The sequence below is a fragment of the Monomorium pharaonis genome, chromosome 6 (assembly GCF_013373865.1).
Source record: "Monomorium pharaonis isolate MP-MQ-018 chromosome 6, ASM1337386v2, whole genome shotgun sequence".
NCBI classification, from domain to species: Eukaryota; Metazoa; Arthropoda; class Insecta; order Hymenoptera; family Formicidae; genus Monomorium; species Monomorium pharaonis.
Window position 1 is genome coordinate 24,903,553 of NC_050472.1, and position 27,545 is coordinate 24,931,097.

At 38.1% G+C, this 27,545-nt stretch overlaps 3 protein-coding genes across 3 annotated transcripts in view; 1 reads left to right on the forward strand and 2 right to left on the reverse strand.

The window, feature by feature from the left end:
* Nucleotides 1–186: 186 nt before the first annotated feature.
* On the reverse strand, nucleotides 187–8,396 carry LOC105833776 (tetratricopeptide repeat protein 39C). The gene is made up of 17 exons (XM_028191806.2): nucleotides 7,295–8,396; nucleotides 6,812–6,949; nucleotides 6,318–6,519; nucleotides 5,859–6,060; nucleotides 5,337–5,537; nucleotides 4,764–4,932; nucleotides 4,488–4,686; nucleotides 4,148–4,420; nucleotides 2,531–2,683; nucleotides 2,300–2,403; nucleotides 2,085–2,205; nucleotides 1,674–1,805; nucleotides 1,176–1,291; nucleotides 958–1,125; nucleotides 738–830; nucleotides 506–633; nucleotides 187–333 (listed from the first exon to the last, which is right to left on the reverse strand). Exons 1-16 carry the CDS (start codon nucleotides 7,448–7,450, stop codon nucleotides 517–519), a joined length of 2,544 nt encoding a protein of 847 aa, XP_028047607.2. The 5' UTR covers nucleotides 7,451–8,396; the 3' UTR covers nucleotides 187–333; nucleotides 506–516.
* Nucleotides 8,397–8,734: 338 nt separating this feature from the next.
* LOC105833777 (soluble calcium-activated nucleotidase 1) lies at nucleotides 8,735–10,661 on the reverse strand. The gene is made up of 4 exons (XM_012675752.3): nucleotides 9,913–10,661; nucleotides 9,624–9,827; nucleotides 9,403–9,560; nucleotides 8,735–9,294 (listed from the first exon to the last, which is right to left on the reverse strand). Exons 1-4 carry the CDS (start codon nucleotides 10,517–10,519, stop codon nucleotides 9,082–9,084), a joined length of 1,182 nt encoding a protein of 393 aa, XP_012531206.1. The 5' UTR covers nucleotides 10,520–10,661; the 3' UTR covers nucleotides 8,735–9,081.
* Nucleotides 10,662–12,097: 1,436 nt separating this feature from the next.
* LOC105837754 (protein rhomboid) overlaps nucleotides 12,098–27,545 on the forward strand; it is a 379,198-nt gene continuing 363,750 nt past the window's right edge. Inside the window, exons 1-4 of the mRNA XM_012682800.3 lie at nucleotides 12,098–13,030; nucleotides 16,065–16,306; nucleotides 16,547–16,570; nucleotides 16,649–16,813. Of these exons, the coding sequence (XP_012538254.1) occupies nucleotides 16,127–16,306; nucleotides 16,547–16,570; nucleotides 16,649–16,813 (369 nt within the window). The 5' untranslated portion in view covers nucleotides 12,098–13,030; nucleotides 16,065–16,126. The remainder of the gene's footprint in view (nucleotides 13,031–16,064; nucleotides 16,307–16,546; nucleotides 16,571–16,648; nucleotides 16,814–27,545) is intronic.

The following is a 27,545-nucleotide window of genomic DNA, read 5'->3' on the forward strand; positions in this document are numbered from 1 at the left end:
TGCGTGTATGCGCTTGATGGCTGGTGATGCGAAACTTTGGCCTCGCATCACCACACGAAGCCGGAGAAGTGCGATAAAAATGTGGGGTACGTGAGCAACGGAGAACGTGTGAGGAGAGATTCGAGATATAGTAGGGAGTTCGAGGGGAAAACTAAATATGTACAAATGTAATAAATCGAGCGACGATTGCGTTGAACTCGCCTGTTGTTTTTATTGAGCGACCACCCACTGTCCTGATTTACATTCAGCGCCTAATCAATATTGCAGCAAACAATATATTCCTTGACATCAAGCGGCAAACTGTTTCTGTACATCCAGTCAATCAACGAGAATCTGGTAATAATGTATTATTGCTGTTTAAAATTATTAATTATTATTGTTATAAAACTCGTTATAAATTTAATTGGGTTGCACTTCATTGAATATGTTCTTTTTATTGAATTTTATTTAATTAAACTAATTGTAGGATGACACGTAATTTTTTTTAATTTCGACTTTTACGTACCTGATATGCATTTATATTTTACTAAGTGTACCGTGCACCCGTATTCTGTAAATACATGTATATTCTGGATTACCACTATTAGAATGAACCTTCAACTCGATTATCTCGTATGTTTCTTTCGCTCGATTCTGTAAATAATTTTTTATTTTGCTTAAATACAAGAATTAACAATTGAGCAAATTTCAACAGCAAATATTAATTATGTAAAAGCAAATCGTATCGGATATATCACCTGAACTTCAAAATACTGCAACGGCGAATCGGTATTGTCGTATACGAAATCGCCAAATGAGAAAGGCTTCTTATCATCCAGATCCTTTAAACCCTAAAATCATCGATACATGCGACAGTTGTAAAATAGCAAATATAATGTTTGTACATACATTGTATATACATATAACAGTATATACTAAAATTATTTATATGTATATATAGCCGCATAATAAACTCACCCAAATGGAAAAATTTTTTGGTGCCGTGGCAGTCTCTCCAGTTGGTGATATTAATGAAGAGATGTGTTCGAGGCTAACTCCAGATACGTGCACACGGCCGAGTAATCGAATCACCACGCTGCCGTTGCTACCCTTGAAGGCCCAGCATTCGCCCGGCAAAACGCCAGTCTGGTAAATACTTTGGGATCAGAACGTTAGTGATATTATAGTCAAATAACCTGTATCACGGCTCGGGGTGTATTCTGCTGTTGACAAAGCGGTATGCCGAACAAATTGAGCACAGGTGCACCGGTCGAGTAAGGCTGAGTGTCTCGTGTCGATAGAATTGCGCCGCCTGCGGATAAAAAACCGTGTGACAATGAGCTAAAAATGCGTCATGGTGCTTTTAATGCATTTTTTATTCAAGAGTAAACTATCAAGGAAACGTCTATTTATGGAAGAGAAAGATAAATTTATTTCTTAAAAGAAAGAATGTATTGCACATCTTTTTTTATTATCGCATTATTATAATACTTTGAGTTGTATTACAATACTTTGATAAAAAAGTTAACGAAAATATTAATGCAAGTTATTTTCAAGCCGACTGAAAAAAAGAAATAAAAAGGCCACTTTGTAGCCTACTTACGCATGAGATTATTAGCAGGTCGCAGCCGAGCGCCCTTTAATTAATACATTCTATAAAAAAAGCTACATAAAAATAGACTACTGTATAGAACCTGAACTTTCAAGAGCGTAATCCGTTCTTCCAGTTTTATCGGCATCGTACGTCTGTAGTTCATTTCTCACCATATTTCTGACAGTCTCCGGTGACAGAGCTTTCAGCAAGTTCTTCGTATGTAGACTCATCTCTGTTACAAAGCGTCTTGTGATAAATGTTAGAAAACTGGTGAACGACGAAATTGTTTGTCAAATAAAAAGATAAAAATAAAATTATAACAAATAATTAGACGCGCGTGAATGATACAAAGAGGAAGGCTTTCATTTTGCTTCGTGCGATCGCCTGCAATGGGGAATACAAGCATAGTACAGTCGCTCCATTTATTTAGTCGATATATTTGACGTCAGAGAAATGCCACTGCACCAGGCACAATATCCGGTCAACATTTTATACGTCGCACCTTTCTTACCCTCGGACACTTCGTTCCTCAGGTTAAGAATGGCTTCTGACATTTTTGGAATCACAGTGCCCACTTCTTTCAACTTGCTCTTCAGCTCATCTCGCATCTCTATTACGTTCTTCACCTCTAGCTAATGCAATTGTTTGCAGAAATAATAATGAGAAAGACTCCAATTGTATTGTATAACGATATTTTTAAAAAATATTGTAATAGCAAATAATTACCGAGAGAGTACCCAAATGAGATCGAAGATTTCCCAAGTCTGCTTTGATCATTTTTAATGACGCACTTGCGGAATATTTATCGCAAAGGTGAGATACGGACATCGCTAGAATATCGGAGCTCTTTGTAAAATTACTTATAAATTTTTAATTTACAATAAATTTTGTAAAAAGATATTAAGACAGCTGATTTTTTTTTTACAAATTAATTTATCAGACTGAGATCTCTCATACCGAGCATCGACGTAATGACGCAGAAAGCGAAAGGTTTGACGAGTTTGATGTACCAAGACCGCTGATTACAACTGGTCGGAGTACCCGGACAATTCCTTGCATTAACACAACAAAAAGCGTTCCGCGCGCTCATCGGCGTCGTTTCATCAGGCACTCATGTTCCGAGTAATCTCTCTTTCTCTCGCAGAAGAAACTGAATCAACAAAATGAATTTCAGATATTAACTACGCTTTTTATGAATGATAACACCATATGTTTTCGTCTGATGTCAAAACTTGCGTGATCATTGACAACTGGCATCGCTTGTAGTACATAATCGATATATTGTAAAAAAATGAATCGCGATTCAAACTTCGAAATTGTATAAACGAAGAAATACGCATACATTAAAAATAATAGAAAAACGGTTCTGGATTGAAAGAAAAGATTGATACCATTTTGATGAAATATTCAAATATATTTTCTTACCCTATTTTGATATTGATTTATTTGCTTTTTTTAGAAGATGTATATACAGGATGAATGTGGATAATGCTACAACATGTAAACATTTTTGAGGCAAACAATTTTTCTGAATGATTATGTAAAAAGATGCGATCCAATTCCATTTGCCTATATATATTTTTTAGAAAAAACAAGAATTCTCGTAATTCATCACTTTGTATAAATCATTGTGCTCTATTGCAAAAATACTTTTTTCAAATAAAACCTACAACTTTAAATATGATAAATTGTACAATATTCGCCTGCTTAAAAATATTATTCATTTTCAAAATGACATGTAAAAGTTACATGGAATAACGATTTGAATGTTTTACGCATAAAACGTATAAAAATAAAAGATGTATAAAATCATATTTTTACTGCAGATTGCTTTAATTTGATCTTTGATGATTTTTATTGTTACCTAAACGAAATAACAAGCTCTTGGGCGATAGTAACATATATAAAATGTTACTGTCCTGTATCCAAATATATATATATTTTTTCAATACTAAATCTATTTCACATTGTGATGTAATATATTGGACGCTTACAAATTAAAGTTGCTATATGTTTTTCAGGGCGGCATGTATACGTAAATTGAGTCGAGTTTCAAAATCGTAGTCTTTGTACTGAGTTTGCGCCTTCACTAGAAAATTTTTACCTTCATTGGGATTCTGAAATACTGAGACTAGAGTTACGTAAGATATGAATATAGGTAAAAATGTAGGCAATGTATATACATGTTAATACTTACGTTATTGTTACTAAGACTACTACCTAATTCATACAGCGCAAATGCGCTGACATGCTGGTCGTACTCGTCCTTGGACGGATACCTGTGTTTCAAACAATTTCGGAAACTTTTAATAGCCGCTTCGGTATCGCCCAGATAAAGATACGCTGCGCCTTCAATAAGATCAGTCAAACCCACCATCGGTTCCTCGGAATGATTTTCTTTGCATTCTATGATAAAGTTACATAATAGATAAAACATAAAAAATTTTTCCGTACAAACGATTAAGAAATCATTATTAAATATTTAGCATCTCAATTTTTCTGCCATCTTAATTTTTATGCCAACGAATTGAAATTTTATTGGGTACATATTACAAGATACAAAACGGATAGAACTGTAAATCGATCTATTATTACCATTTAATATTCCTCGCAGCGATTCGGTGGAACAGGACGGAAGAGCGTTCCATAAATACAATGATTCGTATACAAGCAATTTATAATACAATGCTGTGTAAGGATGTCCGGTCTCCTTATCGACAATTTTTGGCAGCCTACGCATGATAAAAATATCAAGTTGCGATTCGCTTTTTGTCTCATGGAACCAAGGAAGGATCTTGCCGTACAGCGATAGAAGAATCTCATATTTACCGTTTGCTCCGCAACAAACTGTAAGTGATGCACAATAAAGAAATCTGATCTAGTTATTTGAGCATCGGAGCGGAATTAAAATTACCCATTGCTAAATACGCGTAGAAGCCCTTAGACCATCTTGATAGCTGCTGCAACTGCCACAAAGATCGATATGCTTTATCGTAGTTCAAGCGTATCACGTGGCACCAAGCGACCTCGTGTAAACATAACAATTCAACTTCCCTTTGAGTCGCAACCTCCACAGCTTTGCCGAACGCTTCTAACGCTCCAGCGACATTTGTCTAAAAAATGTAATGTTAATGTGAAAAATTGTAGAAGATGCTTATTCATACTCGATTAATTAATAATCTATTAGTACCTCTAAACGCTCCATTCTGCCGATAAAAAAAAGAAAAAGGGCAGAATTCTGGAATTCGGAATGACATTCAACTATCAGCTGTTTCGCTGCCGCGACGCCCGCTTTTACATTGGACCCATCGAGTGCGAAAAACGGACGCACAATCGTGTGATACCAAAGTAGAGCTAATCTACGACAAAATAGTAACATATTGACAGTTGTATTGTAAAAAAAATATGTCTCAAAGGATAACGATCATGAAGATATGTTTACATTATGACTATGCTGTACATTTAGTCGATGTAAAGAAACTATTTAGTTATTATTCCTAACTTTAATTTATGTTTTAAGACAACTTTATCAATACATTTACAGAATTGAAAAATATATTTAATAATTGGCATAAAAGCATCAAATATCAAAATATATTTACTTCGAAAAATGACACTTCCTCTTATTCCTTGTAAAAAAATTTAATATAAGAAAAAAATAGTATGCTTTAAAAAATTAAATATTTTACACAATTGTTCAATTATTCTTCATACTAATTTTTAAAATAAATCTAGGAGAATTCAACATTCTTGGTACACTTACGTAGCGAGCGGTGCGCGCATATCTTCGCCAAGTCGTGCGTACATAAGGGCAGTAAGACCAGACTGCCTGTTACCCTCGAAGCCGAAGAAGTGGATTACTTTCAGAACAGACGGTGGCAAAAGGCTCACGCACAGCTGGTATATACCGTAACCGAAACTTGCGGCCGACATTAAACGTGTCACCTCCGTAGGTTCCACAAAGCTGCGAAATATATTTTGCTTTAATAAAATTTTAATTGTTACCTAGTACGACCTGAGAACGTGCGAGCGAGGGAGGAAAAAAAGCAAAGTGATCGAAGCCACAAAACTTCATTTTCGCGAAGCGAATATGCGAGGTAGTGTTTGAGTTTCTGACGCAAAATTCCGTGATCGTCAATGTGAACGGAGATTTGATCGCGCATTATTCCGCGAAATATACTGATATGTGCCGACACGCACGACGGCAATGGCTTTCTCTCGTGAGAGGAGAGGACGAAGGACGAAGGGAGACGAGAAATTTTGAATAAGTAGAAACAACAATTACGGTGTCTGTTGTTCGGACGTGATGCCAGTGAGCGAGAAGAACATTGATAGAGAGCTTCGCAGACCTGAAGGCGACGATACGGGTGTCACGTTGTTTGTGTAACCATTGCAGGATGGTATCGACCATTCCGAAGATTCCGGGCTCTGCGGGCTCTGCAGAGAGGTTCCATTACTCGTCGGATTGATGTAACATGGACTGAATGCTGCGAGAAAATGGGATTTATTTACATTATATGTCCATTGCAAGAAAACGATATGTTAATTGTGTACGATTAGTTACAATAACTTACAAAATAAAAAAAAATTGAATTCTTTATTAAATTTTCTACCAGATTTTAACTAATAAAAAACTATAGTTATTATTAAAAGTCGCTGTTTCTGCACAGCTATTATGGTTCTATAATAATAAATTCTAATTTCTTGAATCTTCTTTACGAATCACATCGGTGGAATAACGCACCGGTCGGATTTGTACCAAAGGTGCGACGATAAAGTTGCGAGATCTGAGTATACGCGTGCTGATAAACACGCCAAGCTTTGCGCAGCATCCAACAGCCGCGAACGTATCCGGTTAACTCTTGTTGGAGAAACAACGATACGGCCGAGAACACCTGCGTATCCGCTAAAACGATTTGGCGCTCTAGCTTATTCACGTAATCCTTCTGAAATTAGTGTCATAATTATTTCTTTTAACTGATCAAAACATCTTGTAAGTTTGCTAATAGAAATAATTATACGCATTTAACGATGAGCGAATTTTATCGTATGTAAAAACTTGAAGCCTAATGTCAAGTTTAAATTTAGGTACTAGAGGTACAAGAAATGTTTTATCTGGATTTTAGTTTTTTTTTACTGTTATCATTAATAATTAGGAAAAATTATTTCTTTTCTGCACGTTCAGATATGCATATATTAGAAAAATCCAAAATTATATTAATAATTCTAGGAACTTACATCGGTCTCTTCTGCTCTAAACACCTTACTCTTTACAGACTTTAGCCATCCTATATCGCCCGCACATTCTCGTTCCATATCCTTAAGCAGTAACGTAGCTTGCTGGAACTTGTCCTCTTCGAAAGTCATCAAGGCATTCTGCCGGTTCATCAAAATGTATTAAAATTTATTGAATTCGTTAGATTAGGGATTTAAAAAATTCAAAGCGCGTGCCTTGCATTTTTCATAAATCAAAGCGAAGCATGCTTTATTGTCTCATGATTTTTACACGGTAACAGGGTTGTAAGATTACTTTTACTTGATTCGTATGTCCTGGGAGATGATATCAATCGGTATCGATTTTCTATTTTCCGATACACGCGTGTGTTCCCGGTTTATTATTAAAACCGATTAAGTAACAACATTCTTTCGCGGCCTTGAGATATTAAGCGTGTACTCGGAATACACAATAGAATCGATAGGACTCATTACGCGATTACATACCATGAAGAGAACAAAGCAACGGCCGGCTTTGACGTGGAAGCTATGAGGATGCTCGGCAAACAGAGCTTCAGCTTCCTCGGTCTTGTTGTTGAGCAGCAGGGAGATGCCGGTCCTGGCGACTTTCCAGTCCTTCGCCGTTTCTTCCGCCGTTGCCATTATCTCCGTGAAAAAGATTTACAAAGAGATTCGGAAGATAAAAATCTTTCTCTTGTCGGCTACGTGTTTGTCAAGTAGAAAACATCTTTCCATCATGCGGGACTGTCAGCCGGGAGTTTACGAGAAAGTCACTTACTCGCGTGAACATACTGATAATTGTTGATCTATTATTGTCTCAAAAAAGACAAGTTTAACAGTTGGAAAAATGTATAATACGGGATACACACGGAAATATCCCACGACATTTATCTCACGAGCATGCCAGCCGCGTTGCGGTAATCGCTGTCGTCACTGAGGGCAGAAGTGCGATGCATCCTTACGAGCGCCGCATTTCCTCCTTGCACAAGCCGCAAGAGAGATGAGAGTAGGAAGAGATACTTTTAACGTATATTTAATATCTAATTTTGCTTTTCCCAGAATTTTGATTTTCCGGCGTAACGCAGGTAAATTGAGCCACTAGGACGGACCTACTCTTTGCATGCGGCACATAAAAAATGTCTTGTAAAATGTAAGTATTTAATCCGATTAAGCAGTTCAAGCCGCTTGTGCGATTGTTACATAAGCTTCGGTCGTCATACTACATCAATCTGTATTGATACATTTATTTTTTTTTATCAATTGTTTTCGAATTTATTTACGTATGGAGCGATGAACAGTCAAAATTATTCGTTCCTTGAAATATTTGCGGTAAGAACAAGTTTTATTGTGCGTTTATCTGGACGCAAACTACAAATGCCGGATCGCAGGGAAGACCATCTAATGTGTAAAATCTTGATGCTACTTGCGTTTCATGTGAAAATTCGATAATTATTGGGCACTGACATCCTATTGGAGTAACGTCACTTTTCAAAAAATTACAAACAAGCGTTGTGTAACAAATGCACGCGAACAGCGGCACGTTCTCGAGCGGCGAACCGCATCCTTGCCGTGCATCGGGTTGACTAAACCCTACTGAAGAAACGCAGTGCTGCTGCCACCACCTCCGGGCTGGATATATACTTGTATTATTGATTTTGGCATAGAAGTACATATTGTAACCCTGAGCGCGCGCGGTACGCGCGGAACGAGAAAAACAAGAGGAAGAAAAAATTCGCTTTATGACGTAAAAAGTTCGTGAGAGACTTGAAGTAGTCTTACACAAAATGTGTAAGAAAGGTCCGAGGTCAGGATCTCGGCATGTGGCCTTGCTGTACTTTTAATATTTGCTTAAATTCTTTTCACACACAATTTCCCTTGTGATAAATACCAGGGCATTATTTCAGCGTAACACAATTAAAAACAGAATTATATAACGTATCTTATTTGTATTTTTGAACACTGTTGTAGATTTATGTATGAAACAATAGCAATGTAAACTATGTAAAGCATACAGATCAGTTTCGAGCATATATATTCGCACATATGTACATATGTATTTACAATTGCTGATCGACATGCATTTACAGGCATTTAACGTCAATGAGAATAAAATTTGTACTCTGGCGCTTCGAATGTAACAATACTGATCATTCAAAGGAAAAGTCTTAATTAACTTTCCAGCAATTTTATCTCGTTGTACAAACTTAAGACTATGCACTCTGTACATTTATTTACAATTTTTTCATTAAATAATTAATAATTACTCCTAAATGTCATATAAATTCTAGTCCTTCAAATTTTTTATCCATTATTTTAGTTTCGGGCATTATTATCGTACCTTCTATCGTAAAGGCCATAATATACGTGGCAGTTCGCCCTTGATATTCCTCAGTTTTTAATGCTATTATGATGGAATCTTGTGACCCAGGAAGGAATTTGAAACTGGAAAACCCTCTGATTGGATTTATATCTCCGACATGAGTAACCTGTAATGAATAAAATTTCATAATTTATCAAGATATCTTCTTTTATCATACAGTTTATCTAGAGATTAAAAATATTAATATTTGATGTAATTACACATAAAAACGCACTTTAATATCAACAAAGTTTTCATCTGCAGTCAGCATGACATTGCAGCTCATTGATTCATCCCGTGTTTCATTGTAGCGCTCATGAGAACATCTTCTAGGTAAGAAAAACCAGCTCTTATGTATATCGCTCCAAGCTCCGGATTCATGTATCATGTAACCTATGTAAAGTATGTGTATCATAAATTAATTCATGCACTTGTAAGTCACAAATCTCCGCATACCTGGATATTCGATGTTAATCGCTTGCCTTAATCGTTTGTAGTAAGAAATCCAATTGAGAGAATGTGTCTCGCCACGTGGTGACACTACCTTGACCCATAATGGATTGTTATGTTCAAATTCACCAGACGGCGTGGTCCACTCCTTTCCCATACTGCCAACGTACAGTTGTTCATCTTTGATAGTCGCCCACTCGGATTTAAATCCTATACATAATATTTTAACACAAAAAATATCTTCAACATACTAGAAGCAATATTAATTCATTATTGGCTATGTATGTTAACATACCCTTTTGATTTTTTCCATTGCCATCCATTAAAATAACCCAGGGGTAAACTTGATCGCCCTCTGTGAAATATATCATCCCTGTACGATCATCAAAGGCAAGCAGACGGCCATCGAAAGTCACCAACTCTGACAGTTCCATTCCACGTCCCTTCATAGACAACGACGAGGACAGTACGACAGTTCTGTCATCCCAGATGACAGACAAATAATTGTTGTTGGGATTCCAGTAGAGACTACCAGTCTTCATGAGACTGTGCCACATGTCCTTCTTATCTGCGAGCTTGGAATCGTGATCGAGGTCGCTGACTATCGCTATCCTATAGGTAATGCCCTTGGAGGTTTTGATGGGCGTCGAGGTAGGATACGTACGGTTGTACTTGTAGTAGCGACATTGAGCCAGGGTCTGGCTCGGTGGCGAGCACATGAAGCCGTGCAGCAGCGGATAGGCGAGGAAGATGATCGGTACGCTCAGAAGCAGAAGGATCAACGCTAGGAAGTGGCCTTGGATGCGAAAGCTGCTGTTTGCCACCCGGTAGACGTGCGGTACGCGCAACGCCTGCCGCCAGTCACGTAGATACGACATGGTTTCCTTGCTGCCGTTCCTCATCCGCGCCGCGCGTCGTATCAAAGTCGTGGCATGTCCCGGCCCGTCGATACTTGACGACGTCGATCCAATCCTAACCTAAATGCACCATTTCCGCGAGGCAGTGACAGCAGCATAGCCGCGCTGCACGTCGAACACCTAACCTAACCTAACCTGGCCATATGATCGTTTCGACAGGAAAAGATTCGTCCTGTTGCGCAATGCGCTTATTGAACATATGACTTGTAACGGGATATAATTTAATCTAATAAAGAAAAAAAAACGCGAAGTCGACGATTTGCATTCTCTTAAAATCGCCCTTCTTTTACAACGCTGATTGATTCTCTTGATCGAGATACATTTGATCATCTCATGCATATCATGTGTTTATATTCGTATCAGTTTATCAATAGGTGCTAATAAATGTTAACTACGTTATATTACGTTATACCCTTTTACTATTTCCATTAGTTTAATTATTTTCATACATATTTTATCTTTAAAACACGAAAATCTTTACACATGTGAGTGTCCACTGTGTCCCTCTCATATTTATCATCATTTGTCATCGTAAGCACCTGTTCGCGCGATACGTGTTTTCCTCATTCCCTCGTACACATAAAATAAATAAATGCAAACCTTATAGAAATTAAATTTTGATTAGAATTAAAATCATTGAGCCTTTAATTGTAACATGTTGTGAATGATATAGTTAGAATATACATTCTATATTAAAAGGAAATATAAGAACGAAATCGGGAAATTTTTTCAGTTATTCCAAATAAATATAACCTATAACCTATATATGATTGCAGTTGCATATTACTAAATGAATATAATAAATTCTGTATTTATTTGTAAAAGTATACGTACAGAGTAATTGTAACTTTTAAGAGATATAAATATTGCAAATTTCTGAGACAAAGGGTAATATTGAAAACGTGAATAATAAATAAAAATTGTCATGACATATGCAATGATAAATGTATATATTTCGGGTCGTTTCGCAGATCGATTTGTCATACGGAATCTCCGCGATTACTGTGAAAGCGCATCGCCAGGGGTCCATTAATTAGCATCGCGCCGGCAGAGCGTAACGACGCCGCGCGTCGGGCGAGCGCGTGCACGTTCGAATCGCCGGCACGGTTGGGGTCGGACGGACGGACGACTCCCGGTTGGCGAAATGAATCGAGGGGGGCGTCGGTAGATAGCGGGGGAGACGTCGGGGATGAATCGGCGAGGGTAAGCAAGACGCGTGGTACAGTCAGTCGCGTGACGCGTTTTCCGCCGGCAACGTCGGGGAACGGTGTTGTCGTGTTTCGCGAGAAGTCAGGGCATTCGCGGGCGCCGGCGACGCGACATCCATAATTCGTCAGCGAGTCAGGTGACTCGTGACTCAGGTGTCTCAGGTGTGTGCTCGGCGCCGCTATCCGTCGCCCCTCGGCGCCCGTTCGCGCGTCGTGCGCGCTCGGCCGTAATCGGACGCACTCGGCGCCGGGCCGGCCGTACCTGCCGCGTCGCGCCGCGCAACCTGTATTATCGATCGCGCAGGCGCGCGTGCCGCAGTCCCACACGTTGGTTGCACGTTCAAGCCGACCGCGAGCAACCGCGAGCGCGACGATGCGTAATTGGGGAACATGTGCAATCGTGCGTGCGGGCGGTTGAGTGCATCCGCGGAGAGTGTGTCTCGCGCTCGAGCGTTTATTTGACCGAGGCGGACCGAGGTTTCGTGTGCCGAGGCCGAGAACGGTCTCGGTCCTTCGTTGAGATATCGCGCCGCGTGTCGTAACCGCGATACGTCGCGACTGCGTCGTCGCGGATCGTGATTTGAATGCCGTCTGCGTCTGCTTCGGCTGTGTGATCGCCACTCCGTTCGAGGATACTCCGCGATTTCATGCACTACGGCTGAACATCGTGAGTGGCGAAGCTCGGTAACGGTTCGTTGGCGCAAATTGTAACGGTAGCCAAAATGCTCCTGTTGTTTCCGTCGGTATTCTCGCTTCGAAAATAAAACTGCAGCGAGCATTTCGAGCGTGCGTGTACGTGCGGTGACCTCGAGATGCCGTCGGTACGCGTCGGTGTCCTGCAAAAAAGCATCGGAATATCAAAAGTGCGAAGCTTTGGTCCGGCCTGCGATTCTTAGCGTCACGTGATCAGACCTATTGGCGGGAATGGCATCTTGAACGCGTCACGTGATCCTCGGTTGACGAATCGCCCGCCCGTTTTCTCGGACATCGTCCGTTTTTCGCGGTTTTTAGTGTGACCTTCGTGTGCGTGTTGTTGTTGTGCCGAGATCGTCGCGGAGGCCCACGTCTGCAATTTCGCGTTCGGATTCCGGGGACGCTGCTCGTTGCGATATGTCGTGCCCGTGAAATCGTGTGACCGTGGCCTTGTCGCACTCATCGCTCGCGGCCTGCGTGCAACCTCGAAATGCGACGCCGGCGAGACGTGAGGTTATGACGCGAGGATGTGGCCCGTTCGCCTCTGGATCATTCTATCGGCGGCGGATGACGCCATCGGACGATCTTGCGGAAGGTAAGACACTCGAATGGGCGTAATTAGATGCTTTGGCATGAACTTTCCGTTGCGTGTGTTGTTTACGCAAACGGCATTCACGACTTCGTTAATTTCGGTGGCTCGCGGCTACTTTGACGCGGACACGCGAAATTTTCCCTGCTAGTAATTACAGAAACAATTATTCTAATTATAAGAGCAAGAAAATCTGAAACGAATTTTCTGTTTTGGAAGAGAATATGTTCGTTTACTTTGAGCAGATTAAACGTATTTCGACACAAAAATTATTTTACTTTTTCTGCGTTTATACTTTCGCATTAGAGTGTCAAATGTATTCGGCATGCATAAAATACGGGCACTTATATGGACTCCACACATATTGACCGGTGCGCGGGTATCAGCACATTCACTAACACGGCATGAACTACTTGCCATGTCGCGTTTTATATTCGAGGCTGACTTGACGCGTTGTACAAATCTTACAAGCGTCACGGATCAACGTCGCACGGTAATGCAACTCCACGATAGGGTAGTCGTAAAAAGATACGTCTGCGTCGTGGAAGGAAGGGGCGAATCGAGTTATCCCTGTACTCCGAACGGAATATTAGGTTAGAACGAAATATTTCAGGCGGGTTAAAAATAAACAGTCTTAAATACTTGACTTTATAGATTTGCTATTTTCGTAAAAAATTATCCTGTTAGTGATGCTGTACGTCGGAGATCCACAATTAATTTTGAGAAACATCTGTTTTAAGAACTTGTAATATTTTCGCGATAAACTTAATTTGATTCAAAGTCAGGCCCAACAGGTTTACACTATTTAAACACGTAATTGTTCTTCCCTTTAATTTTTATGTTTTTATATTAAATACGAGAAATAATAGCTGATTCGAGACAAAAAAAAAATAGATACAGCTAGTTTCTCATTTTTAAAACTGTATCCCACCAAAATAATATTTTTTTCTCTGTTTATCATCTTGTCGATGAGAAAAAAATGTGTATGGTCTAAATACACATTGTGGTCCTTTATTTAGACGTCTTTTTTCTACGTAATTACATAATTAAGAGGAGAAAAATCAAATTTACGTCGCAACACTGTTCTAATACATCTTCGAGTTGTCTTTTTTATTTAACGAAGAAAAACATTCTCTATTCTACGAAAAATAAAACTTCCCAACTAATATCAAAAAATATTTTTCTCTTGTATTTTAGGTCACTTTGTGCATCCCGAGAGGTAAAGCATCGATTAGAATATTTTTTTTCAAGCTATTGCTTTGTGAAATCAAGGTTGATGACCTTGTGCTTGTCCCGGACTAACAGCCTACGAGTTTTGTACGACACGTCTACGAGACATCGTCGTGTCACAGCGCACGAGGAGAGGCCAGATAAGGGGAAAAGAGAGCGTGTGTTGGGGATGCGGGTGGTTTTGCGGGGGTCGAGACGACGCCGTGGGGTAACCCGCGCGTTGACGCTCGCCCGAAACCGAGGGTGGCTCGCGTGGGCATCGAAAGAGGAGTGCATGTTGGGGTGAAATGGAAAGAGTGAGATGAAAGGAGGAAAGGAAAGATAAGAGAGAGAAAGACTGATGGGTATATTTAGACTGCACTATGGTTATGCCTTTGTGACGATTGAACTCTGAGGTGTTTTCGGAAAGATCGGTAGATTGCATAGAAAGTCCGAGAATTATTTTCAAATCAGAGATATCATAAGGAAATTGTTTTATAATGCAAGTAAATGACTTCCATTATTTTACTCATATTGCTGTTTACATCTAATTTAATTTTCTACGTTTCACTTTAATGCGCTAATTAAAGTATTGTATAATATAGTATTGTATAATTTGTAATTTGATGATCTGTAATCTGATCTAATGTGTAATCTGATCAATTCATATTCTGCCATTAAAATTAACCAAGATAATTCTACACTTTGCAATATGATATTTGATAATATCAATTAATTTAACGAATTTGATGGAATAATTTGATAGAGAAATTTGACATCTTGAAAGTTTTGAATATCTAATTATTTTTTTATTTTAACATTATGTTTCTAAGTGAAATTAGAAATTTGTTAATGTTCAGAACGAGAACGTAAATTTAGCACCTTATGTGCTAGCTTATCATACATATCTTTTTATATTTAATTGGCAGTATTTTTTTGCAACGTACTAAGAATCCTTAGAAAAAGACCTAAAACATTATTATTAAAAAATTCTAAAAATCAGTCGTTAGGCGCTTGATGGTAAACGGGAGATTGTTTCTTGTAAACGTCGTTAACTCAAGATATTTCGGACAATTGTAACGCGTGCATTAATGCTGCGGCATGCATCCCATGTGCACGCGCGATGGATGCTTGGCACGTTCCCAGACTCATCGACGCATTGCCATGGAAACGGCACCGTCACTGGTACGAACGTGCTGTGCCATATCGTCACGTTGCGCCGCTTTAGAACGGCAGTCTAGTTTCAAGGGCATTGCTCTATCGCGCCTTAAGGAGTGCAAGGACGATCAATATCCCCTTGCACCCTTATTTCTGTCGCCCCCCATCAGCCTGTCGAATACCTTCTCGCGTAGGCAATCGCGTTTATTACCGATTACGTTGCTCCCCCTTACGTTACCCCAAGTTGATCTGGAAGATTAAGCGTGCGAGATATCGTTTAGTTATCTTTTTTGTTTGTATATTTTTTAAAAATAAAATTATAATTTTGTTATTGTTTTTTAAATGTCATCCGATTGTGTATGATAAGAATTATGAGTTAATAAGACAATTTAGTAAATGCTCAAAGTAAAAATATTTCATGTCGACGCAACGCAATGTTTATAATAATAAAAAAATTACTTGAATATGCTTTCTCACAAAATAATCGCCGGGGTAGCGCAAAATGAGATCGCGTGCGCGGTTGAGAGCCAATTGTTATGCCCTGAAAGTACTCGTTCGAACGACAATGCAGAAGGTGTAAAAGGGCTAAGATATATTTATGCGGTATCAACACCGACGAAATCGATCGCTTCAAAAGTGGCACGATTTAACACGTAACCCCTTCGTATTTCAGGAAGTACGCGGAAGAGAGAGGAATGAGGAGATTCACCCGGTGACCTCGTGCCGCGCGCGGTAATGCTACTGGCAAACGGTGCCTCTATACCGACCATCGCCGGCGCTGTCGAGGAGGAGGAGGAGTACGCACGCAGCGAGGCGAACAGCGTGCAGTACGATGGATACATTACTGATCATACCGATCTGGCCTCGGAAGTCGATATCGACGAATCCGAATACAGGCGGGAGCTGCTTAATGATGTGAGTCCTTGTCTCGAAATCCAAGACGTTGCGATAATTATTAAAATTAATTGTCATTTTCCTAACGAATCCACATCATTTATCATGAGTCTACAGTTTTTATCTTGTTACTTTTTCAAGACATAAAATAAATAGATTTTATATTAAATTATTAAGATAATTTTGTACACGGGATGTTTTTTTGATATCAACTTTGATTATTCTAGTGATTAACATGAATTTGTTTCTATTGTATTACAGAAATGGCGAATGCTCTTCGATAAGGTGTGTATAATTGCATTGCTTAAAGTTTAGTTATTTGTTTTCGATGAATTAGATCTAAATTTCGATTATCCGTTTCAGTTTGATCCGGAGGGTTTTGGAGAGATACCGCTGGAGGACTTTCTGACAGCCTTGAGAAGCCCTGAATGGAAGGCGGAGATACCGACGAACAAACGTGACATACTTCTAACCAGGGCGAAAGAGTCAGGTATTGAGGCAATCACTTTCCAGGACTTCGTCAATGTGGTGAGTTTGATTTTATTATTGCATGCACATAGCACCTATTTTAGTTCTGAAATAATCCAGACGTGCAATGTGACATAATTTTAATATTGCACACATAAAAACAATAGAGAACGCTCGCATAATGAAAAATTCATCATGTTATCAATTAAATTATTTATATTTTTATAGAGACACATTATATTTTAAAAATTAGATTTTTTAATTCAAATTTAAAGAAAAAGTATATATAAGTTAAAATAATTAGCTGCGGGTCTTATGTTTTAAAATATATTTATCATTATTCTAATATTCTAATATTGAGAAAAATTTAAACTGATATCAGATTATATTATTGATTTTAATTTTTATTTTATTATTATATGTTTGTTTTATAAAAATTTTTACATTATTGGTTGTCTGACTTGCTCACGGATGGCAAGTTTTCGGGTAAACTTGCTTCGTAAAAGCAGACGGTTCTGCAGCATGCTATCTGTTCGACAGTGAAATACCCGCTCGATAGGGAAGAACGACATCAAAATCGTTCGTTTAAACAAAAGGTTTTTTTTACATTTACATTTTTCTAGCGTAATTTCTTGTTAGGTTTAAAAACAGGAAATATAAACTAAATTAATATTAATATCAAACATTGCAACGCAACTTAATGTGTCTCATGTAACAGGAATTTTATTTATCTTTCATCAACTTAACAGATATCTATTTTGCATTATATATACATGATTGAAACAATTGTAAAGGAATCAATATTTAATTTTATATTTTTTAAACTTTTATATTTAATTTCTTTAAAGAAATAATATATACAAGCGAAATAAAATAAAATAACAAAAATTTTTCAAAGTAATAGAAGACATCTAAGAAACGAATATTTAATGTACGTATATATAAATAAATTTATATATATATATATATATACATATATATATATATGAAAATAGAGTAAAATAAAATAACTTTCTATTTCCATTCATCTTCGAAACTATTGATTGTTGAAGAAAGAATATTTTTAAATACATTTACCTTTGAATAAAAAGTATCATCTTATAGTCAATACAAGCTTATTCTAGATGGAGTCACTTTCAAGATTTGAAAGTAATTTTTGTTTGTAAAAATGGAATAACATTCCATTAATTAATTTTTTATAAATAAAAAAATTGTATATTATATCTTTGAAACAAAATATCTTATCAAGTCATTATTTTTTAATGATTACTTATCAATATTTTTTAATAAATTGTAAAATAATGAAGAGAATCAATCAATGCCTTCTTTTATTTATTATACAACTTCATCAGTTTATGTGCAATACATTTTGTTTTTAAGCAGTACTATATTATAATTTTTGGTATAAATTATTGATTAATGTTTTTCATTGTTTTCTAAAAATATATAATTATTAAAATAATTGAGATTGAATATGAGAGTAAATATGAGAAAATTATTTATTGAGAAAACGGTGTTTTTATATGTGTAAATATATAGAGTACAGAAAAACAAATTGATATAAAGTATAGAATTTCTTAAATTAAAAATTACATCTAAATTAAAAAAATAATATTATAACTATAATAAAATTGCATTTGAACGTAATATATTATCTCAAATCACAGAATTTATTTGAAATGTTAATCTTAATAACCAATAATTTCGAAGATATTTGAGAAATGATGGAGTTATTATTTTATTCATACTTTCATAGAATATATAAATGTATGTATAAGAAGTAGATCAAAGTGCGATATATTTGACACACACGTGTCCTCTTATACAACTTTTCTCTCTGCTTTGTGTATGCTACTTATACCGCACATGTTTTGCTCGAGAATCGAGATGGGAAATTTGCGACATCATATAATCTGCTTGAGAGGCCGGATCGGGAATTTACTCTGGAATACGCTCGATTTTCATCGGTTTCTGCGAAAGCCGGATCGTGACCGTGGAGACGATCGTCGAAGAAGGTTTACGGTAGTTAAATAGTGTTATTCTAACCGCATTGGAATGTCTCATTGTCCGTCTATTTGTCAACCTGAAAAATGTAGGCCCGGATTTCACTGATCCTACCAAACGACAATGACCCCGGGCAAGAAAACGCGGTTAGAAACTGACAGATAAATATCGGCACAATGATAATCTCAACGTTTAGAGGCACAGCGCACCGACGGGTGGGCTTTTGTTCGCGCTTAAACTCGCTGACAAGTTTTCGGTGGTTTTCTACACGAGCTCTCTTTCTCTCGTGATCTCGGAAAGATAAACGGATCTGACGTTGAGAGGCGGAAAATTGTTCGCGTACATATCGAAGCGATCTAAACCGTGAGGAGAGTCTTGACGAGATTCGACAAAATCAACCGTGAAATTTTTTGTCATTAACTACGCAACGAGAATAATGTCACTGTCCTCTTGTGAATCATATCTGATCTCTGTGTAATTTTGATAAGATTGCCACACGCGAGGACTTTCGGTCCATCTCGCTGCCTTAACGAACAAATGTGGCGTGAGCCGTTTTCAGAAAATTGGCTCGAGACTACTCTACCGTAAGAATTTGTAAGAAACTAGTATTCTATGTAGAACTTTTTATGGGATAGACGGTCGCATACAATTTGTTCGGGATTTTTTTTAAATTAGAAGAAACAATGAATTTTGAAAAACAATTAAGAAAAAGACTAACATTAACTCTTAATTTATTATGGACATGAGTTGAAAGGCGAGTAAGATGCTTTGATAAGAAATTAACAGCTAAATAGAGAATGTAGATTTATATCTGATATCATAATTTTCATTTGATCATTTCGGGAAGGAACTACAACCCTTTTTCAATTGATGATACAGAGTGTGCGATCCACTTGACGCTACAAACAAAGAATTTTATGAATTGGCCAATCATAAAATATTTTGAAGCATTTGTAATATCAAGTGGATCACGCCCAGAGACGCTTTATTTTTGCGATTTAGGCAAACTATCTCAAGTTTCTTTTTTTTTTACTTTTAGTTTTACAAAGTTTTGTTGTTTAGTCTAACATATAAAACAAATATAGCCGTTTGAAAACTAATTAATGGAAAAAATGATTAAATTGATTATCCTTATATATTATTATACTATATATGTATATAATGTTTATAAACTTAATGTTTAAAACTTTTTTCACACAAAAAGAACATTGTAAACCCTTTTATTTACGCGTTCTCACGCCCATCATTACTATTTATATATACCACGGAATCGAGAGAGGCCTTTTTCGTCATCCGCTAATCCGATTTATCTGCTTTCTGTGGTGTGCCTGCTTTATATTGACAAAATTCATTTGAGGATTATCGACTGATCCTCGCTTTGTAAATACTTTGATCCAAAAAGGAAACCACTAGAACTCTTTTCGCTACGATTTAATCCAGAAATATTCAAAGCTAATATTACGAGCCATTCTCAAATTACTTTGAATAAAATATATATGTATATATATATACACACACACACACACGCGCGCGCGCGCGCGCATGTGTGTGTGTGTGTGTGTAAGAGACAATTTTTGCGTTAATTGCTTTATTTAAATTTTTGCTGATGTAAGACATATTTATATGACAAAAATAACTTCTGCAAACAAGTACAATTTAATAGATACTTGAATAAAATAATTGAAAATTTAATAATTTTGTTGTCATACTGTTATTTACGTCATTTGATGACGTCTAACGCTGATTGTACTCTCAAGAATCAAGAATTACTATATTTTTTCGTAATAATTCTAAATTTATTAGTAAAAATATTTCTCAATCTTTTTAAATGTGAATATATTTTAAAAACTCACGTGTTGTCAGTTGCTGAAATCTTTGTTCCATTTTGCTGCGAGATGTAATATACTATAATAGGATTATGTACCTGCAGGTGGCTGAGGGTATAGTAGCAATTATTCAGAAGCGAGGAATCGCAAGTATTCTCGGTACGCTGCTATAATTTATGGTTGACGTTGCCAAATGGCGGCAACTAGGATTTCCTCGTATGTTGTATAGCTTACGTATGCTTATTCTGCACGATCACATGATAATTTCATTTATCATTGAGCAGACATTAAAATAAAAATATCTAAATATATTTTTATGCCATTAATTATTATATATTAAAATTATGACAAGCAAAACTAACATGCAAATGTATCGAAAAGTTGGAATTTGAATTTCTGAGATATTAAATATTATGACATATAAGTATTAAAAATCATTTGGTAAAGAATGAAAAATTACAATGTTATATCATATTGATATGATAATAATAAGTGATAAAGATGTATCATGTTGTATAAGGGGCAGATTAAAAGATGAATAATTTGTCATAACAAAATGCATACTGTGTACTCGTTTGATATCACTAATTATTATTATTATGATTATTATGATTATTATTATTATTGGTTATTGTTACTTTTTATACTATGAGATTTTTCGAGTAATCCTTCTTTGGGCCATTTTCACAGCATGTTGACATGGTTTGTTGCAATCTCTCGATTTTTAACGATCTGTACGGTCGATTTCCCAGCGGGCGGCTTGTTCAACACACGATAAGATCGAATTATCCCGCGGTGCACCCACTGCCTCGTTTCGCCCGTTAAGTGCACGGCCATTTGAACTTTAGGTCGTACTTTGGGTGTGCATACACGACGGCGGAATTCCCGAGGAGCGAAAGAGAAACACGGCCGATGGGAGGAGGATTCGTGCCGAAGCTGCGATTAGCAATTAGTCCGGACGGAGGTGGTCACTCCGTGTTTGCACAGCGCGGAACCGTTAATTAGCGAGAGAGATAGAGAGAAGGGCATAGCTAGCGGGAAAACAGACTGTGGGGCTAGAGCGATAGAGGCGGAGGACGCTCTGTCGGCGCTTAGGTGGCCTTTGCCAGAGTTTCGGCAAGTCGTTGATTCCCGTACGATCGCGGTGGTCCTTCGTCTCTTTCTTTTCCTTTTCTTCTCTTTTTCTTCTCGTGTCTTCTCTACCAACCCCCTACTCTGCGAGGTAATTTTTTCCTCGCTCCCCGCACACCACCGCCGCCACCGACTCGCCGCCCTTTTGCTCTTCCCGGATATCAATTATGTCCCCGTGGGCCGCACGTTGCGACCGTAGACCCACCGGTGTGTGTCTCTCACCTCCATGAAGGGGGCCGCGGTGCTCGCCTCGTTATCCCTCGCCGTGGGCGTCGAAATCCTTGTGTAAGGTCTCTCAGGAGCTACAAAGTGCAATTTAAGAAAATCCTCTTCTCTTTCGTCTCTACGGCTCGATCTCGTTACACCCTCCCGTCTCTTTTCTCCCTCGTGTTTCCTCGTTCTAACGATAAATCGCGTCACAGTCGGTATCCTTCAACGCCTTCGACGACTTTCAATTCTTTTTTGAGTTACTCACCTGTTAACGCAACTATTGAATATCTTCGCGCTCAGCTTAAACGTAAATCTGAGACTATTGTATTCTGTGAGAATATCGCGCGATTTATATGAAAGGAATACTGGGCAAGAGGTATTTATTAAATTTAATAATATTAATTCTACATACACTTTTGTTAATCAAGTATTATACTTGTGAGATTTTTTTCGCGTTTTTTTGCATTACGGTTTATCTAGTACGAGGTTATATTGTTCGAGGGTTAAATCAATAAATTTAAATACTTTCAGATGTACTTGTATTAGGCACATTTTTAATATTGTCCGTAAAATCTAAATGTCCGTGATTTATTCGGATTGAAAGTGATTACTAATAAGTTTTTCCAAGGAGGCTATTGCGTTTATTTTTGTTGCATTATTTTCAACTTTTTCTTCTAATTTCGTTATATTATTTTTAATTTTAGTCATTACATTGTTTATCGCGTTAATTGGTACATGTATTATCTGTCACTTTGCTTACTTGGGCGTTTTTATTTCTGGTTATATCCGCGTAGCTGAATTTCAGGTTTATTAATGATTTATTTGATCGGGTTTCCTCTTTTCTCTATACGAGGCAGGCTGGCCGTAGCTATTACAATTGACGCAAAATAGTTTTGACTTCTCTAATTGTGTATGCGGCGGGTATCTACATTTACCTTATTCGTGTTTAGTATTACATTTAACGCATTGGTACGGTAAATTACAGTTGGATGCAGACTATCGTATGATTTTATAATATTTATTATGTGTAATTAACGTATTCTCGTATATGTCCGGAGTTGCAACAGAAATGTCTGGGGTTTTAGGCCGCTAAGTTCTAGTTTAAAAAATTTTAATATGGCAACCCTATTCGAGGGTAATAGTGAGAGGCAAGACTGTTCCTTCGTTCCTCTCTTTGTTCCGTTTCTCCGCTATCGTGCAAAAGGACGAAGTATTCCGCGCGAGGCGGACCGACCTACGACCCCATTATACACGGACCCAGACGGGACGCGTGATTCATAATATTAGATTTGAGTCGAGACCGAATAATGTAAACGCCACGTAGAAGGGCCTTATATACATGAATGTCCTGTTGGAATAAGCGCAAGGGGCGTCACGTTGGCGGCGAATGCAACAACGTTGCGGACGACGCCATCAGGAACCCCGCAGCCACCCACACCCACGTCGGCCCCTTAAATCTCCATTCTCAGGCGCGCCTCGATCCCTTTGAGCCTCCTCTATGCCCTCTGACAACGACCCCGGGATCCTTCGTCCTGCACGCATGTAAATACGTTCTATCTGAAGGTAATTTATAAGCGACGACTATCTTCCGTTATTCTTGCATCTGTGCGCACTCTAAATGTATATGAGGATGTCGCATTATTAAACCTTTGAAAAGTACTTTGTAAAGTGTCTTTCATATTAAGAACATACTTTGAGTATTTTTTTCCCTTTTGCGCTATTGGTAATTTGCATAGATTGCGAAGTTGCACATCACAATATGCGGCCGTTGCTATTTTCAGTAAGTTCCATTATCTGTACCATTATCTTTTATATTCCAATCAAAAGGTAACGATGATATGGCTACACCAGATAGCCACGTATGAATATCTTTAAATGTATTTCAAATGCCCGAAGCTTTCATTATTTTTTTTTATTTTCCGGTGAATTCAGTAAATTTAATCTATCGATAGGCTCATTAAGTTTACTGCGCGTTGCGTCCGCGGAACGATATATCTCATCATTGTTACGATTGCAGAGCCACATTTGTCACTCGAGGCTAATTGTTTTCGAGATTCTCACAGTTACTCGGTCGTCGCGTGTATCGGTGCACCAGAGCGGTAACGACAAGATTCCTCTATTAGGGACAATTGGCTCGCACCGTCCCGTTAAAAGCATTCTTAAATATGCGAGCTTATCTATGCGGATCGAAGCATGGTCAACGACTCCGGTTCGACATACCTTCTCTCCTCCGGCGTACGAGAGCGATCGACGCGATGTCGTTACAGGCTTCCAAGCAACGGTGTCCCGTCCTCGGAACATTCGTTTCATACGTAACGGCGAAACATCGTCAAGGATCGTGGAATTAAGAGGAGACGTATCCTCCGCCGTCATTACGTCTCCTCGTTGGCGCGCTATCGAGTCGCCTGATCTCGCTCGACCACACTTCATCCCGCTCGACCTAAAAGTCTAAACGGCTTCTAATTAGGGGGACAGTCGAAACAAAACATGCCCAATCTCGGCAACACTTGAGATAAGTTACACGGGTCCGACGAGTCGCATACCGCTTCGAGTACGACGGGCGTGCTACGATCTTCCGCTTCTCTTTTTGCGGTCTCCGACCGATATCGATTTTGTTGTGCCACGTCGTTGTCTGATATTCCACGTCGCGTTCTTCATTCGGTGAAAATATTGCTCCGTCTCGGTACCTTTCACGCGTCCTTTCGTCTCACAATTTATACGTCGCCGCGCGTATTTATCGTACTCAGAGAAGGAATTCCTTAGCTTTAATTACGCAGCTACGCATTTGATGGATCGAAGCCAAGTTCGCTCGTTGGAGATTATTATTCTTCTGAGTTCGTCGATATTTCTACGCGTGCAGAACGCATTGTGCGCACTGGATTAATTAGCGCTTCTCGGAAGAGTATTTTACGACTGACAAGCCAGACGTGCGCCGCTGGCATATTATCTGTCTCTTGATCCCACAACACGATGCTTCTCGAGAAATAATTTGCAAGGTAGACAAGTCGCTTGCTTAATTATTATCGCATGTATCGGCCACTTGCCTTGTGTGCTGCCAACCAAGATAAATCGAGGGTACTTGCTGCTTAATCTTTTTATTTTCTTTACGAGACACGTCGTTTATACGATAGCAAGAATGTAGATAGGAGGACCTGTTTGCAATTTAAATATCTCCTTTGAAGCAATATTTGGAGCAAATTATCAAAATTGTGAGATAACTATAATACGAAACGTTGCTTTCGGAAATTGAGATATGTTATTATTAGAAAATTTTAAAATAATCAACCTGTAAAGTTTATGTATTTTTCTCAATGATATGAGCAATAAAAACTTGCTCAATTAATGGGACTTTAAGTTTTCTAATACAATTTTTAGCTGTTATATTGTTAAATGTGTGACATTAATTGTAGTTATTATATCGCATAATATATAAATTTACGTCTCATTCGCGTTTCAAAAATTTTTATCTGACTTGAAAGATGAATGCCTGGCGTTCCAGGGCGTGCTGCCACCTGTTGAGTGGTTGTAGATGTCGAGGGTTGCATAGTGTCGCCAACTGACGAAGGGTAGGAAAGATCACTCGAGATGTAGGTTCCCTTTTTTCACAGCTTTTCGCTCAACCTCGATCTTATGGCCTCATCTCGTACAGGATGCCACAGGTGCTTGACTGCTATAACCAGTAAACTTTTTCATACTCCGGATTACACACGAGTATGTTTTGCTTTTTAGATGTTCACATTGTCGGAAAAGTAGATAAATTTTAACTGCTTGGATTTATTCTTGTTTTTGTTGTTTTATTTAAAGGACAATTACTGTACTACTGTTTGTAATTATCTACAAACAACTCGTCTCTCGTTAACATTCTTCTTAAATAATCCAGTTCTTTATTGAAAGGATTGCAATCGGTCGCGAATTTTTATTATTCGCACCTCTCGCACTTTAGCGAACATCGTCTTTCAATTAAGAAAATCGCCCGTCACAGTAAGACAGACAGCTTAAAAATCATTAAATTATTTATTCTAAAGCAGCCGATTCGCAGATATTAATTATTATCTTTTAAGATGACAAATTGCTGACGTTCCGCGATTAATGGGCGTCGATAAATCGACTTCGCGATAGATTTCTAACGATGACTTAACAATGCGTGGCTGAATGTTTCATCATCCCTTGCGTTCACGCGTCGGCGTTCTGTGTCCGAATGCTTCGGGTCCGGGGTGATCAATTATTTTGTTCGGTCGGTCGATAATAACAGGTCGTAATATGGTCCATTGGTAGAACCGAATGTAGCCATCTGTTGTCGGCCGACGGTCTGCGACAAAACAAACAGCTTGCCAATTACCGAACCGAGCTGATTTCGGTACCGCTCGACATAATTTGGAGGCCGCCGTGGAGGACAAAGGCGGCCCGTTTCCACCACGCCCACAATCGTTAAGCCCTACGACGAGTAGCTACCATGATCTACCACTACTACTACCACCTACCGTAGTCGCACCTTCGATGCACCCTTCTCGCTTGGCATCTCTATTTATGTTGCACAAGCCGCAGCTTCTTCCGTACCGGCTGTCCTTTTGTGACGCTGAGCAACGACGGGGGCTGCACCAACTACGATTCGAAACAATGTCCGGGTAGTTTCGTTAACGGGAACAAAGTATAACGTTCTTCCACGATCAAGCTGTGTAGTTATCTTAGTATACGCGAAGAATTTAATTTTCTATTTTTCAACTTAAATTTAATTGAAATTTTTATGTCGATATAAAATACTGAAACTTGAAATTAGTTAAATTCATCGATTAAAATTATCTACTGATTATTATAGCAATGTAATTAATATATTTTATTTTGATTATTAAATTGTTTTCGTTTATGGAATTTCCTTCACGAATAACCATTTGTCGTTTTTCGGATTGTAATGTATTAAAAATTTAATGCTTTGTCATTAATTATCGTATTTTAGGAAATAAATGATAGAGAAACGTTAAAAAATGTAAGTATTGTTATCGAAAAAATGTATTGCGATCCTTTTCCTATTTTTCTATGAATCACATCATTATGCCCGCTCACGTAGTTCGTGTACGACCCAAGTTTTATTCTTGTCGTCACGATTCCGAAGTTCTCTTCCTTTCATAGAAATCTTTCAATCTCGCTAAAGTCACGTTAAATTATTAAACTGAGGGATTGGTATAAATAATTATTAATTATTTATTCTATTACTTATCTAATTATGTCTAATAATAAGCTGCATTTTTTTCATTATACCGATCCATTCTGCTTATCCTTCAAAGGTTGAAATATTCCTATTCGATGTTTCGTTATTCGGGGAAACTTTGTTTTGTGGATTAAACTCAAATATTCCTACGCGACAAAGCGTCCTAATCTCCTTTGCCGTTTGGTGCTGAGGTGCAAATTTTGGTAAACGCATTCTTCTTCGTTCGTAGGACGATTGCACGTTAAATAAGCAAGCTTTAGAACCCATGACAAAGGGATACTAGAAGCAACAGCAGCCACCCGTTGCGCGGTCTTCGGATGCCGATGGTCATTGTCGCGTTGTTAAAGTAGCCATGTAACGCCTTATGGCTACAGAATCAGTTTAACTTATTCCGAATCACGAATCTGCCATTGTG

What these genes read in the sequence shown, in the direction of transcription:
- LOC105833777 (XM_012675752.3), bottom strand. Translation starts at nt 10,519, where the DNA reads ATGAGGAACGGCAGCAAGGAAACCATGTCGTATCTACGTGACTGGCGG. An exon ending in GATTAACATCGAATATCCAG is followed by an intron (nt 9,561 to 9,623) that starts GTATGCGGAGAT and finishes TACTTTACATAG; the next exon opens with GTTACATGATACATGAATCC. An exon ending in AAAACTTTGTTGATATTAAA is followed by an intron (nt 9,295 to 9,402) that starts GTGCGTTTTTAT and finishes TATTCATTACAG; the next exon opens with GTTACTCATGTCGGAGATAT.
- LOC105833776 (XM_028191806.2), bottom strand. Translation starts at nt 7,450, where the DNA reads ATGGCAACGGCGGAAGAAACGGCGAAGGACTGGAAAGTCGCCAGGACC. An exon ending in GTTGCTTTGTTCTCTTCATG is followed by an intron (nt 6,950 to 7,294) that starts GTATGTAATCGC and finishes ATGAACCGGCAG; the next exon opens with AATGCCTTGATGACTTTCGA. An exon ending in CGTCATTACGTCGATGCTCG is followed by an intron (nt 2,404 to 2,530) that starts GTATGAGAGATC and finishes CCGATATTCTAG; the next exon opens with CGATGTCCGTATCTCACCTT.